We start from the raw sequence: 16752 nt of genomic DNA on the forward strand, positions 1-16752 counted from the left end.
CTCGTGAACCTACGCTGCACTCCTTCAATAGTAAGAATGTCCTTCCTCAAATTTACAAACCAAAACTGCACACAGTACTCCAGGTGTGGTCTCACTAGGGGCCCTGTACAACTGTAGAAGGACCTCTTTTCTCCTATTTCTTTGGGATCTCCGGTTTCCTTCCACATTCAAAAGACGTACAGGTTTATAGGCTAAAAGCAACTCCATCCAAGGACCCAAACACTCTTTCCAGGTGAGACAAAGGTTCACCTGCACCTCCTCCAACCTCATCTATTGCATCCGCTGCTCTAGATGTCAACTTATTTACATCGGCGAAACCAAGCGCAGGCTCGGCGATCGCTTCGCTTAACACCTGCGCTCGGTCCGCATTGACCAAACTGATCTCCCGGTGGCTGAGCACTTCAACTCCCCCTCCCATTCCGTCTGACCTTTCTGTCATGGGCCTCCTCCAGTGCCATAGTGAGGCCCACCGGAAATTGGAGGAACAGCACCTCATATTTCGCCTGGGCAGTTTGCAGCCCAGTGGTATGAACATCGACTTCTCCAACTTTAGATAGTTCCTCTGTCCCTCTCTTCCCCTCCTCCTTCCCAGATCTCCCTCGATCTTCCTGTCTCCACCTATATCCTTCCTTTGTCCCGCCCCCCTGACATCAGTCTGAAGAAGGGTCTCGACCCGAAACGTCACCCATTCCTTCTCTCCTGAGATGCTGCCTGACCCGCTGAGTTACTCCAGCATTTTGTGAATAAATACCCAGGTTTGTAGGCTAATTGGCTTGGTATAATTGTAAATTGTCCCTAGCGTGTGCAGGATAGTGTTAACGCACTGGAATCTCTGGTCGGTGCAGACTTGGTGGGCCGAAGGGCCTGTTTCCACGTTCTATCTCTAAACTAAACTAAACAAATAGAGTCTGGAAGAGAACATTCTCTTTACAATGTACTCTGTTTACATATTGTGCTGTGCTACAAGTAAGAATTTCATTGTTGCATTTCAGGACATATGATGATAAAATGCTCTTGGCTCTTTTTCTCCAGTCCAGGATTTCACTACTAAAGGATGTTTGCAGGAACGTGCTGTTAGTTCCTACAATGATTACACATTAAAAGGGCCGCAGTGGCTGTAAAGCACTATCTGATAACCTAAGGCTGCGAAACACTCTTCAGTAATGCAAGTGTTTTTTTTTTTTTTAGCTCTGCAGTGCTTCTTTGTGAAGAGAGTATACTTTGCAAGAGAATATCAGACCTTCACAACAAAAAGCACACACTCAGGCTGGGATTACCATACTCAGGGGTCAATGGGAACTCCCGAGGACCTGAGCTATGGTGATTTACTGCTGCATTCTTCGTAATGTGACAATCCAACTGCAATAAAAACTGAAATAATGATGTTGGCCCTCCTGTGGTACGGCTAAGTTTAGTTTAATTTAGAGATGCAGAAACTCGGCCCACCGAGTCCAGCGATCCACGCACATTAACACTAACCTAGGTATCACAAAATGCTGGAGTAACTCAGCGGGTCAGGCAGCATCTCCGGAGAGAAGGAATGGGTGACGTTTCGGGTCGAGACCCTACGTCAGACTGGTCTGATGACCAGTCTGACGTAGGGTCTTGACCTGAAACGTCACCCATTCCTTCTCTCCTAAGATGCTGCCTGACCCGCTGAGTTACTCCAGCATTTTGTGAATAAATACCTTCGATTTGAACCAGCGTCTGCAGTTACTCTCCTACATTAACACTATCCTACGCACACTAGGGACAATTTACACATACACCAAGCCAATTAACCTACAAACCTGTACGTCTTTTGGAGTGTGGGAGGAAACTGAAGATCTCGGAGAAAACCCACGTGGTCACAGGGAAAATGTACAAACTCTGTACAGACAGCGCCCGTAGTCGGGATTGAACCCGGGTCTCTGGCGCTGCAAGCGCTGTAAGGCAGCAACTCTGCCGCTGCGCCACCGTGGCTGCCAAGGAAGTTGGAAGAGAAGTAAAATGACGAGATCCTATTCCATCTTGGTGTCCACTTGCATCTGTCCCATAGATGAATCCTTTGTCAATCATGAGAGGAATAGATTGGGTAGATGCACAGAGTCTCTTGCCCAGAGAAGGTGAATTGAGGACCAGAGGACACAGGTTTAAAGGTGAAGGGGAAAAGATTTAATAGGAATCTGAGGGGTAACTTTTTCACACAAGTGCTGGTGAGTGCATGGGACGAGCTGCCAGAGGAGGTGGTTGAGGCAGGGACTATCTCAACATTCAAGAAACAGTTAGACGGGGACATGGAAGGTAGACACAAGATGCTGGAGGGACAGGCAGCATCTCTGGAGAGAAGGAATGGGTGATGTTTTGGGTTGAGACTCTTCTTCAGACAGGTACATGGATGGGACAGGTTTGGAGGGAGGATGGATCAAATGGGTGCAGTTGGGACTAGTGTAGCTGGGACATGTTGGCCGGTGTGGGCAAGTTGGGCCAAAGGGCCTCTTTCCACACTGTATCACTCCATGACTAAGTCTGCATCTTCTCCTAAAACAGACATGCCCTTTCCGAAACACCCCCTTTATCTTGGTCACCTTTTCCTTTTGAAGAGTTGAGGGTGGACTGCAATATCAATCACTCTGTCAGATCCAAACCCCTAGCAAAATAACCGGGGGCACAAATATAATGGGGATGTTCAGATGTGAGTGTGGACCACATCAAAGAAATTGATGGACAATGCAAGCATCTTTAGGCTTTAGAAATACAACATGGAAACGCACCCTTCGGTCCACAGAGACCTTCATCGACCAGTGATCACACCGTACATTAACACCGTCCTGCACACTAGGGGCAATTTACAATTCTTACAGAAGCCAATTAACCTACAAACCTATACGTCTTTAGACTGTGGGAGGAAACTGGAGCACCCGGAGAAAACTCACCTCATATTTCGCTTGGGTAGTTTACACCCCAACGGTACGAACATTGACTATATTTAAGAGGGAGTTAGATGTGGCCCTTGTGGCTAAAGGGATCAGGGGGTATGGAGAGAAGGCAGGTAGGGGATACTGAGTTGGATGATCAGCCATGATCATATTGAATGGCGGTGCAGGCTCGAAGGGCTGAATGGCCTACTCCTGCACCTATTTTCTATGTTTCTATTTTTCTAACTTCAGATAGTCCCTGCTTTCCCTCTCCCTTCCCAGTTCTCCCACTGGTCTTCCTGTCTCCGACTACATCCTATCTTTGTCCCGCTCCCTCCCCTGACATCAGTCTGAAGAAGGGTCTCGACCCGAAACATCACCCATTCCTTCTCTCCAGGGATGCTGCCTGACCCGCCGAGTTACTCCAGCATTCTGTGTCTACAGGGAGAGTGAGTGTACAAACTCCACACAGATAGCACCAGCATTCAGGATGGAACCCGGGTCTAAGGCAACTCTACCGCTGTGCCTGATCTAGGATCGACGGCAAGAAATGGACCCAAGCTAAACCAAGGTAATGAAGGATTAATGCACCTCGATAGCCATCATCCACTCAGCTGTTGCCTGCCATCGCCAAGATGCGACGAGATCCATTTTAAATCTAAGCATGGAATTATTTATTATTAAATCAGTTTCTTTTCATCTCGCTTCAGTTGATGTAATTTTTATTCGCCTGCCCCTGAATGAACCGCACAGATTCACAAATCAATGGCCTCATGCACTGGATTGCCCCGCCATTAGTCTTTGCAAATTTGCAAATTAAATTTTCATTGCAACTTTGCTTTCGTGGTGTCAGCCATTGCATCCTCTTCCCGAAGCCGTGATCGTTTATTGATGAGAAGTGATGCGTTGTGAAATGATTGCGGGCTTTGCAGAAACAGAGACGAGCAACTTTCCCCAGTCATTAGCAATCACCGCATTTGATGTAAGTTTGGTGTCTGTGTCTTGGGTAAACATATGATGAGCGTTGAAAGGTTCTGGGCCTGTACTCGCTGGAGTTTAGAAGGATGACAGGGGGGAAATAGGGTTGCCAACCGTCCCTTATTAGCCAGGACATCCCGTATTTTGGGCTAAATTGGTTCAGCCCTTGTCCCGTATTAGTAGGGTTGCCAACTTCCTCACTCCCAGAGAAGGGACAAAGGGTGACGTCACCGCCCCGCGCCCCACGTGACCTCGCCCAGCCAGCGGCCACGTGCTCCCGCTCCACCAATGGCGGCCGCCATTGGTGGAGCGGGAGCATGTGACCGCTGGCCGGGTGAGGTCACGTGGGCGGTGATGTCACCTTGTCCCGTATTTGGGAGTGAGGAAGTTGGCAAACCCTAGGAGAGGGGACCTCATTCAAACTCACCAAATACTGAAAGGCGTGGATAGAGTGGATGTGGAGAGGATGTTTCCACTAGAGGGAGAGCATCGGACCAGAGGCCATAGCCTCAGAATAAAAGGATGTACCTTCGGAAAGATGAGAAGGAATTTCTTTAGTCAGAGAGCGGCGAGTCTGTGGAATTCATTGCCACAGACGAGTGTGGAGGCCAAGTCAATGGCTATTTTTAAGGCGGAGATTGACAGATTCTTGATTACTAAGGGTGTCAGGGGTTATGGGGCGAAGGCAGGAGAATGGGGTTGAGAGGGAAAGATGGATGAACCATGATTGAATGGCAGAGTAGCGGGGCCTAATTCTGCTCCTAGAACCTAGGTATGTGAAGCAAAAATGTTCCCCATTTTGCAGAGCCTAATGTGCAGAAAGGAACTGCAGATGCTGGTTTACACCGAAGATAGACACAAAATGCTGGAGTAACTCAGCGGGTCAGGCAGCATCACTGTCTTCCTGTTGAGTTTCATTGTTTGTATAACTCATTATCACCTTCCCCATAGCCAACAATGAACCTTTGTGGGCTCCACCTTTGCTTGACCATCGTTTCTTTTTTTTACATATCTTTCATTCATTTCTTCTATGAACCTTCTGTATCTCTCATTTCCCTTTCCTCTGACTCTGAAGAAGGGTCTCGATCCTATTCCATTTCTCCAGAGATGCCGTCTGACCTGCTGAGTTACCCCAGCTTTTTGTCTATCTCCACGACATATTTCGCTTGGGCAGCTTACAACCCAGCGGTATCAATATTGATTTCTTTAACTTCAAGTAACCCTTGCATCCCCTCTCTCTCCATCTCTCCCCATTCCAGGTGGTCGTACTAGCTTTACCGTCGTCCCGTTGAGTTCCTGTCCAGCTATTGTGGGCTTCATCTATTGTACAAACATTCTTTCCAGGTGAGCCAGAGGTTCACCTGCACCATCTCCAACCTCATTTATTGTTTCTGCTGCTCTAGATGTTAACTTCTTTACATCGGCTAAACCAAACGCCGGCTCGGCGAACACTTTCGCTCAGTCCGCCTTAACCAACCTGATCTCCCGGTGGCTGAGCACTTCAACTCCCCCTCCCACTCTGACCTTTCTGTCATGGGCCTCCTCCAGTGCCATAGTGAGGCCCACCGGAAACTGGAGGAACAGCACCTCATATTTCACTTGGGCAGCTTGTAGCCCAGCGGTATGAACATTGATTTCTCCAACTTTAGATAGTTCCTCTGTCCCTCTCATCCCCTCGCCCTTCCCAGTTCTCCCTCTATCTTCCTGTCTCCACCTATATCCTTCCTTTGTCCCGCCCCCCTGACATCAGTCTGAAGAAGGGTCTCGACCCGAAACGTCACCCATTCCTTCTCTCCTGAGATGCTGCCTGACCTGCTGAGTTACACCAGCATTTTGTGAAATAAACACCTTCGATTTGTACCAGCATCTGCAGTTATTTTCTTACATTGTGGGCTTCACTGTTGATTATCGTTGCTTTTTGCACATCTTCCTTTCATTTCTCCTAAGTACCGTCCATATCTCTGTCCCCTTTCCCCTGAGGGGTCTCGACTTAAAACATCACCTATTCCTTTGCTCCAGAGATGCTGCCTGGCCTGCTGAGTTTCTCCAGCGTTTTGTGTCCATCTCCACCACAAGGCACCCCTTGCTACATTGACTCAGACCCTGTTACTAATGGGGAGGAAATAATAACAAGGAAACCCTGCATTTCAGCAACCGAAAGACGATGAAATGATGGCATCTGTTGTGGGGGAAAGGGAACCTTTCCGGTTTCTTACCACACTCAAAAGACGTACAGGTTTGTAGGATTAATTGGCTTCAGTAAAAATCGCCAATTCGTGTGTGGGCGTGTGAGATAGTGCTAGTGTGCAGGGATCGCTGGTCGGCACGGACTCAGTGGGCCGAAGGGCCTGTTTCCGTGTTGTAACTCTAAATTGTTAGATAAGAGCTCTTAAAGATAGCGGAGTGTTAGATAGAGCTCGTAAAGATAGCGGAGTGTTCGATAGAGCTCTTAAAGATAGCGGAGTCAAGGGATATGGGGGGAAGGCAGGAACGGGGTACTGATTGTGGATGACCAGCCATGATCACAGTGAATGGCGATGCTGGCTCGAAGGGCCGAATGGCCTACACCTGCACCCATTGTCTATTGTCTAAACAACTAACCTTAACGATGGACTACTTTTGGTTGCGCTAAGGATTTCGGGGGGGGGGGGGGGGGGTATTTGCACTAGCATTGATGTTATTAATTTACTGAAGTGTTGCTCATTATCGGTTATCAGTGCTTTGTGTTTACAGGCCTGTTATATTGCAGCAAGAAAGAATCTCATTGTTCCGTTGTCAGTGCATGTGACAATTATACACTGTTGAAGAGACTCTTGATTGTTTTGTTCTGGACAATACAGCTTATTGAAGATATATTGTTCTTGGAGTAAGTACCACACACTTGAATTACTCAAGGCTTTAAGTGGTTAAAAAGCAAGGACAAATTGTCGACATCGGTTTAAATATCACTGAGTGTTGAAAATTGAGAGGCGTTCAACATATTAAAAATGTTCATTGGACTAAACTCTGACAGTCACTTTTCCCCGATGGGAGAATTCAGAACCAGAGGCACATTTTAGAGTCTGCTAACACTGCACTGAAATCGGAGACGTTTATCATACTGTGGGAATATGGAATTTCATCCCCAATATAAGGCTGCTCGATCAGTCAATTGACAATTGCATGATGCGTATTAGGTAAAGATAGAGAGAAATGCAGGATGTAAGGAGGATATCGCTCACTAGAGGACTCAAGGGATGGATCATTTCACGCCCGCTCTCACGGTCCAAACCCCAGTGAATGACAGCATGGTGCCACCAATCCCCTGACCTTCCAGACCTGCCGATATTTTCCCCCTTGCTGGAATTTGGCCTGCTCCCTTGCAAACCGAATCGGTAGTAAAGAAAGCAAACTCACATTTATTTCGAGAGGGCGTGTGTACCGAAAACAGGGATGTAATGCCGAGGAGGGGGAGCCAATGCCGAGGCTTTCTCTGGAGGGCGCTGGTCAGGCAGCATTTGGAATATTGTGAGCCATTTTGGGCACCGTATCGGAGGAAGGATGTGCTGGCTCTAGAGAGGGTCCAGAGGAGGTTTACAAGAACGATCCCAGGAATGAGTAGGTTAACCTACGAAGGCAGGAGAATGGCGTTAGGAGCGAGAGTTAGAGCAGCCACGATTGAATGGCGGGGTAGACTTTGTGGGCCGAATGGCCTAATTCTGCCCCTATCAATTATGAACTCATGGTTAGGAAGAGATAGTTTTTATTATGAGGATCTGAATGGGGATTTCATTATGAGGATCTAAAGCTGCTTTACATCCTCGTTGTCCACCCTGGTAGTTCTACAGAACTGGCAACATTTGCAGCAAAGCGTCAACTACGGTACCCTGAAGCACCAATTGCTGGTGTAGTTTGTTGTAGTTTGATTGTTGTAGTTGACATACGAATGAAAGAAGAGGTTCTACATCCAGGGATAAGGACGTTTCACTGCAAATACACTGGGCCTTGATTGAGACAGTGCCTGGGAGTACAATGTATATTTTTGGTCGACTTACATTAAAAAAAAAGGATTTACTTACCATCGAGAAGTGAAGATGCACTCGGCTCCAGATTCCAAAGATGTCAGGCTTGTTGCACGAGAGTTTGAATACATTCGCCCATCTTCCCAAGTGTAGAGTTAGTGATCACACAGGATGACACAAAATGCTGTGGTAATTGAGTGGGTCAGGCAGCATCTCTGGAGAATATCAATGGGTGATGTTTTAGGAAACGTCACCAACCCATGTCCCCCAGAAATGGTGCCTGACCTGCGCTTTGTGTCCTTTTGTGTAAACCAGCATTTGCAGTTCCTTGTTTCTACACAGCGATCGCATAGAACTGAAAACAATAGACAATAGGTGCAGGAGGAGGCCATTCGGCCCTTCGAGCCAGCACCGCCATTCAATGTGATCATGGCTGATCATTCTCAATCAGTACCCCGTTCCTGCCCTCTCCCCATACCCCCTGACTCCACTATCCTTAAGAGCTCTATCTAGCTCTCTCTTGAATGCATTCTGAGAATTGGCCTCCACTGCCTTCCGAGGCAGAGAATTCCACAGATTCGCAACTCTCTGACTGAAAAAGTTTTTCCTCATCTCAGTTCTAAATGGCCTACCCCTTATTCTTAAACTGTGGCCCCTTGTTCTGGACTTCCCCCAACATTGGGAACATGTTTCCTGCCTCTAACGTGTCCAACCCCTTAATAATCTTATACGTTTCGATAAGATCTCCTCTCATCCTTCTAAAACATTCTCAAGTTTGACGCAGGAAAGTTACGGGAGTCTGAAACCAGCGGTCAGTCTCTTTTTATAAAGGGGGTAGATGTTTACGAGACGTTTTTAAATTTGGGAAGATTTCCTCACCCATAGGGTGGTGAATCTATGTAAATGTTTACTCCAGAGAGCTGTGTCAGCTGTGAGTTCATTCAAAACTTTAGATTGATTACGGGAATCAAGGGTTATGGGGGGGGGGGGTTAGTGCAGGGAAATGGCACCGAGGTAAATCAATGCTTCCTTTGCAAAACCTAGTGAGGCTCCTCATAACATGAATGCAGGAAGACATTTAAGGGGGAGATGCAGGACGTGGGAGAGTGCACTGGATTACAAACCATATACGCAAAGCAGTCCAGTATTCAACTGCCCCTCTGAGGCTCCAATGACCATTGTGATGGTGTTGGTGGTTAAGCCCTGAGAGACAATGGCAAAGGCTTAGACCCTGGCTTGCTCAGCCCTTGATCCATGAATTAATAACAAAATACAGGCCATCCAGGGTTACAAACAGGTCCCGTTTTTACAGGTGTCCTCAGGAACACAAAATCACTTGATATGGTGAACGTACCTCCATAGTATCAGAATGAACGGCATCACAAACACCTAGTACTGCCAAGAATGAACAATTACTAAAAGTGGAGAGAGAAGAAGAAACTAGTTCTGCCGTTCGTAAGGAATGAACATTATTATATGTAAGAGGGATTTTTGAATTTAACCTTGTTGTGGGAGCTCGTTCGTATGGTTGGGGTGTCCATTAGTCAGACGTTCATAACCTGGGAAAGGTCTGTACCAATAAAATCTCAGCTTGTTCAGGGTAACCAGTGGTGAAATTTAACGATGGAACCAACTAATACTGGAAATCGTGCTGCTTTATTAATGTTGTTGCAAACGGAGTCTGCTCCTTTGAATGTGCTGTAATATGAAATATTGCTGTGGAGCAAAATCCTCGAATGTCCTCATTCTGCTCCAGGGACCTATGAACTTGTAAAAATGCACATGGCATCCAATGGTCCAATGACCTCAGGTAGGGCAAAATTAAGCAGCGGTGGATGCAACGCAATAAATTAATTATGTGGAAGGCAGGGGGTTAACACCAAGATATTCTGTAGCTGCTGCCCTTTCATTCAGCCAAATTAAAATGGATTGGTTTAGTTCAGAGATACAACGCAGAAATGTTCAGAGATACAATGCAGAGAGTTGTATCTTTGGCCCACCTAGTCCGCACCGACCAGCGATCCCCGCACATTAACATTATCCTGCACACTCGGTACAATTCACACTAGGGACATTTGTGCCAAGCAAATTAACCTACAAACCGGCACGTCTTTGGAGTGTGGGAGGAAACCGAAGATCTCGGAGAAAACCCACGCGGTCACGGGGAGAATGTACAAACTCCGTACGGACAGCGCCCGCAGTCGGGGTCGAACCCGGGTGTCCGGCGCTGCAAGGCAGCAAGTTGCCACTGCGCCACCGTGACGCCCCCTAATGGTGTTGCACTTAAATGTTTTGAAAGGGCAGGTCAAAAGCAGAAGCACTTAATGCACACTTTTACTCAACGATAACCATTGCGACTGTGCGCTGTTGCAAGAACGCTCGTTTGCCCAACGATTAAGATACTGTTGGTCAGCTCAAAAGACAGACATCCAAAATGGCTCAACATAATTTATTTATGTTAAAATGTACAGAGGTCTTTGAAAGTACTTGCTAGAAAGAAAAATGATATTACATACAAGGGAGATGAAGAGGGAGAGGGGCCAGTGCTGGCAACTGGATGCACAAGCCATGTTAATCCCTCCTCGTAGCTTACAGTCACCATGTACAAGTACAAAAGCTACAAAAAGGAAAGCAATATAAACAGACATGAATATTCAGCTTTTTACATGCGGGTTGGAGGCTGGAGGTCTATTCACACACACTATAAGTCTGGAGAATTTATTTTTATTTTAAAATAGCTTCAATATTCTACAACAAAGATAGAAAAACTCTAGAGATGGAATGAAATGTGAGTTCTTTAAAAGGCATCTGAGAATCACTAACAGTGAGATTCAGTTAAGATTACCCAAGTTTAGCTGCTAAAAATACCTCTTAACAGAATTGAAAAATGACAAGTACCAATATTATGTAGGATAAATTCATTTTTTTTTTAATATAGAAAAACATTTTCTATAATAATCCTAAAGTCAAAATGAGCCAGTTTAGCTTTCAAAAAAGGAAGCTGCCTGATCCAAACAAACCAAGAACACCAGAAACAATGAGAAGGAGAAAAGAAAAATCTTCTTTGTCAATCTTTAATATATCTGGTGCTCTGGGCTAAAAATGGTTTGTATTTTTTTTCCTTTTCTTTTTTAAAAACATCTTCCCTTCTCCCTCCCACCCCACCCCAAATCAACAGTATTCCATCAAACACACTTGAAGGCCAGCCCGGAAGTGTGGAGTGGTTATGTTTTTTTTTTCCTTTTCGTTTTTTGACGGATTGCAATTCCAATAACGGGACTCACTACGAATAAAAAATAAACCACCAGGTGTGACAACGCGGGTCCACAGGACGTACGAGTGGCCTGCGCCAAAAATGCATGTTTTCAAAACTCTCGCGGTGGGAAGATTTCACATCACATTTTTTTTTCTTCTTTTTTCTTTTTTGTAAAAGCATGAGATTAATCGGTTGGTGGGCGAAGAGAAAGATTGCGACTGGTGAAAGGGCTGCAAAGTGCACTGATGATACACATCTTTGGGCTGGGGTTGGCTGCCAGCTACAATCCAGCAACGTTTCCGACCCCCCCCCCCATCCCTCTCTCCCCCTATCACTTGATCTTACACAGGTTGGGTTTCAGAACAGGGAGCCTGCCATTTGCCTTATCTGACAACATCCCGACTGTAAATCTCTCTTTGACAGTTCAGTTCCATTTATTACCACTGACCTCTTCTCCCCCTCCTCGCATTCAAGATGATTATTTTCCTTTTGGAAAATGCCACAGCTCTGGGATTTTGGATGCCGAGGAACATCTTCTTAACGTACCTCCCTCACACTATCCTGTCGATGTACGTACACCGCCAATTCCTCTCTTACAACCCATCTCCTTTGTCTCCACCTAGAAGATGCCAGTGGATGACTGAACTCTGATAACGGAAGACCAATGATAGTGTCAGATGGTGGCAAACAAGAGTCAAGGTACTCCTCTCCTTAATTGCGCGACTCCTGAGCTAATCTTGCCACCCAGTGAGCTAATTGCGACTGGATTTGAAAGCAATTAAACCGCATGTCATTATGGTATGGGCAGGGCAGGTGAGGGGCGGGTAGGGGGAAAAAAAATTAAAACTTGGTTACAAACATAGCAGTCTTTTGCATCTGATAAATACTCTGAATAGGAACCAAAAATACATAGTCTGACAAATCTGAATAGGTGTCTCATGATTGAGAATTTTACTTAAGAAAAATAAATTGGAAATTAAATGCTTTTGAGCCTCAAATGTATCAGGACCCTGGGCTGTCCTTCGAAAGTGCCAGAACAAATACTGTCAATTCTCATAAAAAAATAAAGGCGTACGAGTGAAATGGCTTGCAGTGACACAAGAAGCAATGTTAAAAACATAGTTATAACATACGTGGGAATGCTCTTGGGCCTGCTGCATGCTGCGCTAGAGTCAAACTCAATACCAACGGGGGAAAAAGGGTGCCCTCAGCATCAAGGTTGGAAGTCCACAAGCGATCTGGTTTCACCTACTGGCACGGGGGGGGGGGGGGGGGGGGGGGGGGGGATTACAGAGAGATCAATAAATTACAGCCACACCTGCAACAATATCACCAAGGCAGAGTATGGGTTAAGTGCCTCCTGCCCTGTGCCAAGTCAATAAACAGAGACCTGGACAGTCGTCCCTCAGGGGCTCACATATCTATGGACTCTATAAAAATGTGGACTGCACACACAAACTGAAAGATTAAAAAAATTAAAAATATAAAAAGCAGATAGTTTTTCATTTCTACAATTCATTAAGTAAGGCTTCTTTTAATTAAAAGATTTCTTGTGCATGGTTCCTTAAACCATTTTTTTTTTTCTTATTGAATTCTGTTGCAGAATTTCTCTTTTCTTCCTTTTCTTTTCTCTCTCTCTCTCTCTCTCTCTCTCTCTCTCGGGGCTGGGAAATTAAGGCCAAGGCGCTCCGAACATGGCCCTAAGCAGTTCATGAAATTCCTATGTCTACAGCAACCGTTCTAGTTGAGATTTCCATTATTTCTGTTGTCAAAGAGTATAAACAGTGGCTTTTTTAAAATCTTTTTTTAAAAAGTTGCCTACAAGGAGCTTCCCTCATCTTCTCATGTACGGGCTATTTAGTGATTGCTTGGACATGCCAGTGTTCATGTAGCTGTGGTGGGAGGGGCCAGTGTACATCACATTGCCGTGGGTGTTGGGCTGCATGTGTTGCTGGCCATAGGGCTGGCTTCCCATCATGCCCATCTGCATCTGCATGGGATACTGGGCGGTCTGGTTCATGTAGGCCGCGTTACCGTGGTAACCGCTGTTCATCATCGGCTGGCTCATCCGGTAGCTGCCCATGGGGTTCAGCGGGTTCATGTTCATGGAGTTGACGTTGTAGGCCGGGGCGGGCATCAGGTTGACGCCCATGTTCATGCCCCGCTGGACCGTGATGGCGCGCTGGGCCAGGGCAGGGGGGTTGCGGCCGTAGATCTGCTGCTGGTGGGTGGCGGCGGCGGCGGCGGCGGCGGCGGCCGGCAGCGGGGCCGACTTGGAGCGGTTGGAGATGTGGCCCTTGGCCGGCATCTGGCCCTGCAGCCGCTGGGTGTGGGGGATGCCGATGTTGGAGGTGGGCATGCTGCACTGCAGCAGGGGCGAGGTCAGATTCATGGAGGGCGACGCCAGGTTGGGCGGCGGGGTCATGGTGGCCTGCACTTGGGCCGTGCCCGCCAGCGAGTGGGGCGAGGGGGCGAGCTGGGCCAGCCCCGAGTTGGACAGAGACACGCTGGTTGCGTACGAGGTCACGGCGGCCGAGTGGCTGTAAGGCATGGCATGATGGTCCATGATGGTGTTGGTCAGCTGCTGAAGCCTGGCCAGGCTGAAGTTGGCCGACGGCTGAGGGTAGCCTCCCGCTCCAAAGTCCCCCTGGCCCATCCTGTCGTACAGGCTCATGGCCGCGGCGTTGGCGGTCTCGGGGATCTCCATCAGGGTCATGGGGGCCGTGGTGAAGCTGTTGCTCATGCTGCACTGGGACAGCGGCTGCTGCTGCTGCTGCTGCTGTTGGGGTGGCTGCTGCTGCTGCTGCTGCTGCTGCTGCTGCTGCTGCTGCTGCTGGGGCTGCGGCGGTGGCTGCGGTTGTGGCTGCTGCTGCTGCTGCTGCTGCTGCGGTTGGGGCTGCTGCTGCTGCTGCTGCTGCTGCTGCTGCTGCTGCTGTTGCTGCTGCTGCTGCTGCTGCTGCTGCTGCTGCTGCTGATGCTGCTGCTGCTGCTGGTTGTTACTGGGGGGCCTCTCGATGGCGCAGCTCTGCGGCGACTTCATGTTGCAGTTGGCTGGGGCCGCGACGCCGCCCTGCTGCATCATGCTGCAGCTGCTGTTCATGCCGGTCATCTGCTGGGTGACCACGCAGCTGTTCTGCGTCAGGCTGCTGGAGGACGCCAGGCCGCTGTAGGGGCAGCTGTTCTGCGAGGTGTTATTGCCGCAGATGCTGCCGCCCATGGTGGAGTCGTAGCTGCTGGGGTTCTCATAGTTTTCCGTCGTGCTCTCGATGCTGCCCAGGTCGCTGAAGCCGCTGTCCACGACCTGCTGTGAGTGGTCGGACACCGAGGGCACGTCCATCATGGGGCTGGTCTCCATGTTCTGCATGGAGGGAGCGGACAGGGAACCCTGCTCGGGACTTATCTGCGTGTAGTTGCTCTCCAGGGTCGGCATGCTGGGGCTGCTGACCGAACGGACTGACTGGCTGGGGTGCGACTGAACCGAAGAGATGGGGCTGTTGTGGCCTGACTGCTGGCAGTCCTCCACCATGGTGATCTGCGGGCTCTCCTCAGCCTGGTTGTAACTCTGCAAGTTCTGGCAGGCCTCCAGGGTCTCCGCACAATCCTGGTAAGCCCCCTCCTGCTCGCTGTTCGCCTCCTGGGTCAACGACTGAACGGCCTGCACGGTTTCGAGATCGAGCTCGCTGTGCGAGATATCTTCTTCCTCTTCCTCTTCCTCCTCATCCTCCTCCTCCTCTTCCTCCTCCTCCTCGTCTTTGAACTCTGGGATCAGCGTCTCCTTGTTGTCTTGATCGTCGACGCGGTCTTCGTCTGAAGGCGGCACGAGCTCAGAGTCCAGTGACGTGTCGTTTGCTTGATCTTCCTCGGAATCTGCATCCATCACATTTTCACACTCAATAGTTTTATCTAAGGCGCTCGTCTCTAAAAAACGCTCTTGGATGGGAGATTCCTCCTTTGCGTTCTCCTTTGCGGTCTCCTCTACCTTCTTGTCGTCGGGGTCCAGATGCCCTTCGTCTTCATCGTCAGCATCGTGGTCTTCGTTCTGGTTGAGTCCTTCCTCCTCCTCCTCCTCCTCCTGCTCGTGTTCCTCGTCCGTGTGCCCCTCTTGCTCCACGGATTCAGACTTCTCCTCGGTCTCAATGTCCGCCTCCTGCTCCTCAACCTTCGGAGGGGGGCTGTGAGATTCGGGCAGCATTCTCTGCACGTCACATGGCACCCCCTCCTCCAGCTCCTCCTCTTCTTCCTCCTCCTCCTCCTCCTCCTCCTCCTCCTCCTCCTCCTCCTCCTCCTCCTCCTCCTCCTCCTCCTCCTCGTCCTCTTTCTTGTAAGCAACAGGCAGGTCGGCAATCTTCGGCTCGGCGACGGGATTCCTCCTCTCCTCGCTGCGGCTGGGACGGACTTGCTTTGGGACAGCATTGGCCGGCGGTGGACTTCCGTTCTCCATGACCGCGATCGATCGGGCGAGCTTAAAGCCCGGCTTACGCCCGGGTTTTTTCTTCCATTTGATGGTCCCCCGCTTCACGCCTTTGGGCCACCCTCTCTTGCGCTTCAACACCAAGGGAGGGGATTTGGGTACGGGAGACTCCTTGACGTTATCCTTCCTCACAGGGGCAAAGGATTCAAGCGCATTTTCTCCTGGAAAAAAAAACGAAGCAAACACAAGTTAGAGTTCAGATTTAGGCATGCGAAATGGTGAATAAATACTCTCAACAGAGAAAACCCTAATGGGGACTTAATGGCACTCCACTGCCCTTCAATGGAGCAGTTACGTGCACAGGTTTCCTCAGGCAATGCACGATACCAACCACTTTCACTGTGTGGTGAAAAAATTGAGATTGCCCTCGACAACATAGAAAATGTTACAAGTGCTCAGAAGATCAGTGTGGAAAGAGAAGCAGTTAATTCTTCAAGTCACTGACCTTGATTGATTTTCCAAGACTTTACCTTTACTTTAAACTACTGCTGCGTGAATTACTTTACTTACTAATAAGTATTTGTTAATACACCAGGGTAAACATAGAAACATTGGAAATAGGTGCAGGAGTAGGCCACTTGGCCCTTCGAGCCTGCACCGCCATTCAATGTGATCATCCAAAATCAGTACCCCGTTCCTGCTTTCTCCCCGTATCCCCTGATTCCGTTAGCCCCAAGAACTATATCTAACGCCCTCTCGAATACATTGAATACTTGAATAAGCGCTCAACCTAGAAAACTAAGCTCAATGCCAGTATCTAAACTACCTATACACACTAATGCTTTAGGACGATAACTAACTTCGTATTCAGTAATAAGCTATCCACATCTTAACAAACACATAAGCTAAATGTTCAACCAAGAACCCCAATCCCAATGCCACCTGAGAATCTAAAATGCCTTTACACAGTTAAACTATGGGATAACAAAAACCAGGCATGAAGATGCCAGTATATCATTGGGGTTACCAAGTGACTGGTATTTCGCTGAGTTAGGCCGGCGACACCTCGGGAAAGCTCAAGTTAGTTTAATGCATTAATTTGGATAGCCACAGAGTCACAAACTCATACGTTTTATTGCACCAGGACTTATTATTTATAATTTGCTGTGAGACGAGATGAAGGGAAAATGGAAAGGTAAATAGTGTCTT

General features: G+C 48.2%; 1 protein-coding gene across 1 annotated transcript in view; it reads right to left on the reverse strand.

Moving 5' to 3' along the window:
* Nucleotides 1–12766: 12766 nt before the first annotated feature.
* Nucleotides 12767–16752, reverse strand: part of LOC144610427 (histone acetyltransferase KAT6A-like) — a 156813-nt gene continuing 152827 nt past the window's right edge. Inside the window, exon 18 of the mRNA XM_078429092.1 lies at nt 12767–15764. Coding sequence (XP_078285218.1) covers nt 12967–15764 — 2798 coding nt within the window. The 3' untranslated portion in view covers nt 12767–12966. The remainder of the gene's footprint in view (nt 15765–16752) is intronic.

This window comes from Rhinoraja longicauda, chromosome 36 (assembly GCF_053455715.1).
Source record: "Rhinoraja longicauda isolate Sanriku21f chromosome 36, sRhiLon1.1, whole genome shotgun sequence".
In the NCBI taxonomy this organism is placed as follows: Eukaryota; Metazoa; Chordata; class Chondrichthyes; order Rajiformes; family Arhynchobatidae; genus Rhinoraja; species Rhinoraja longicauda.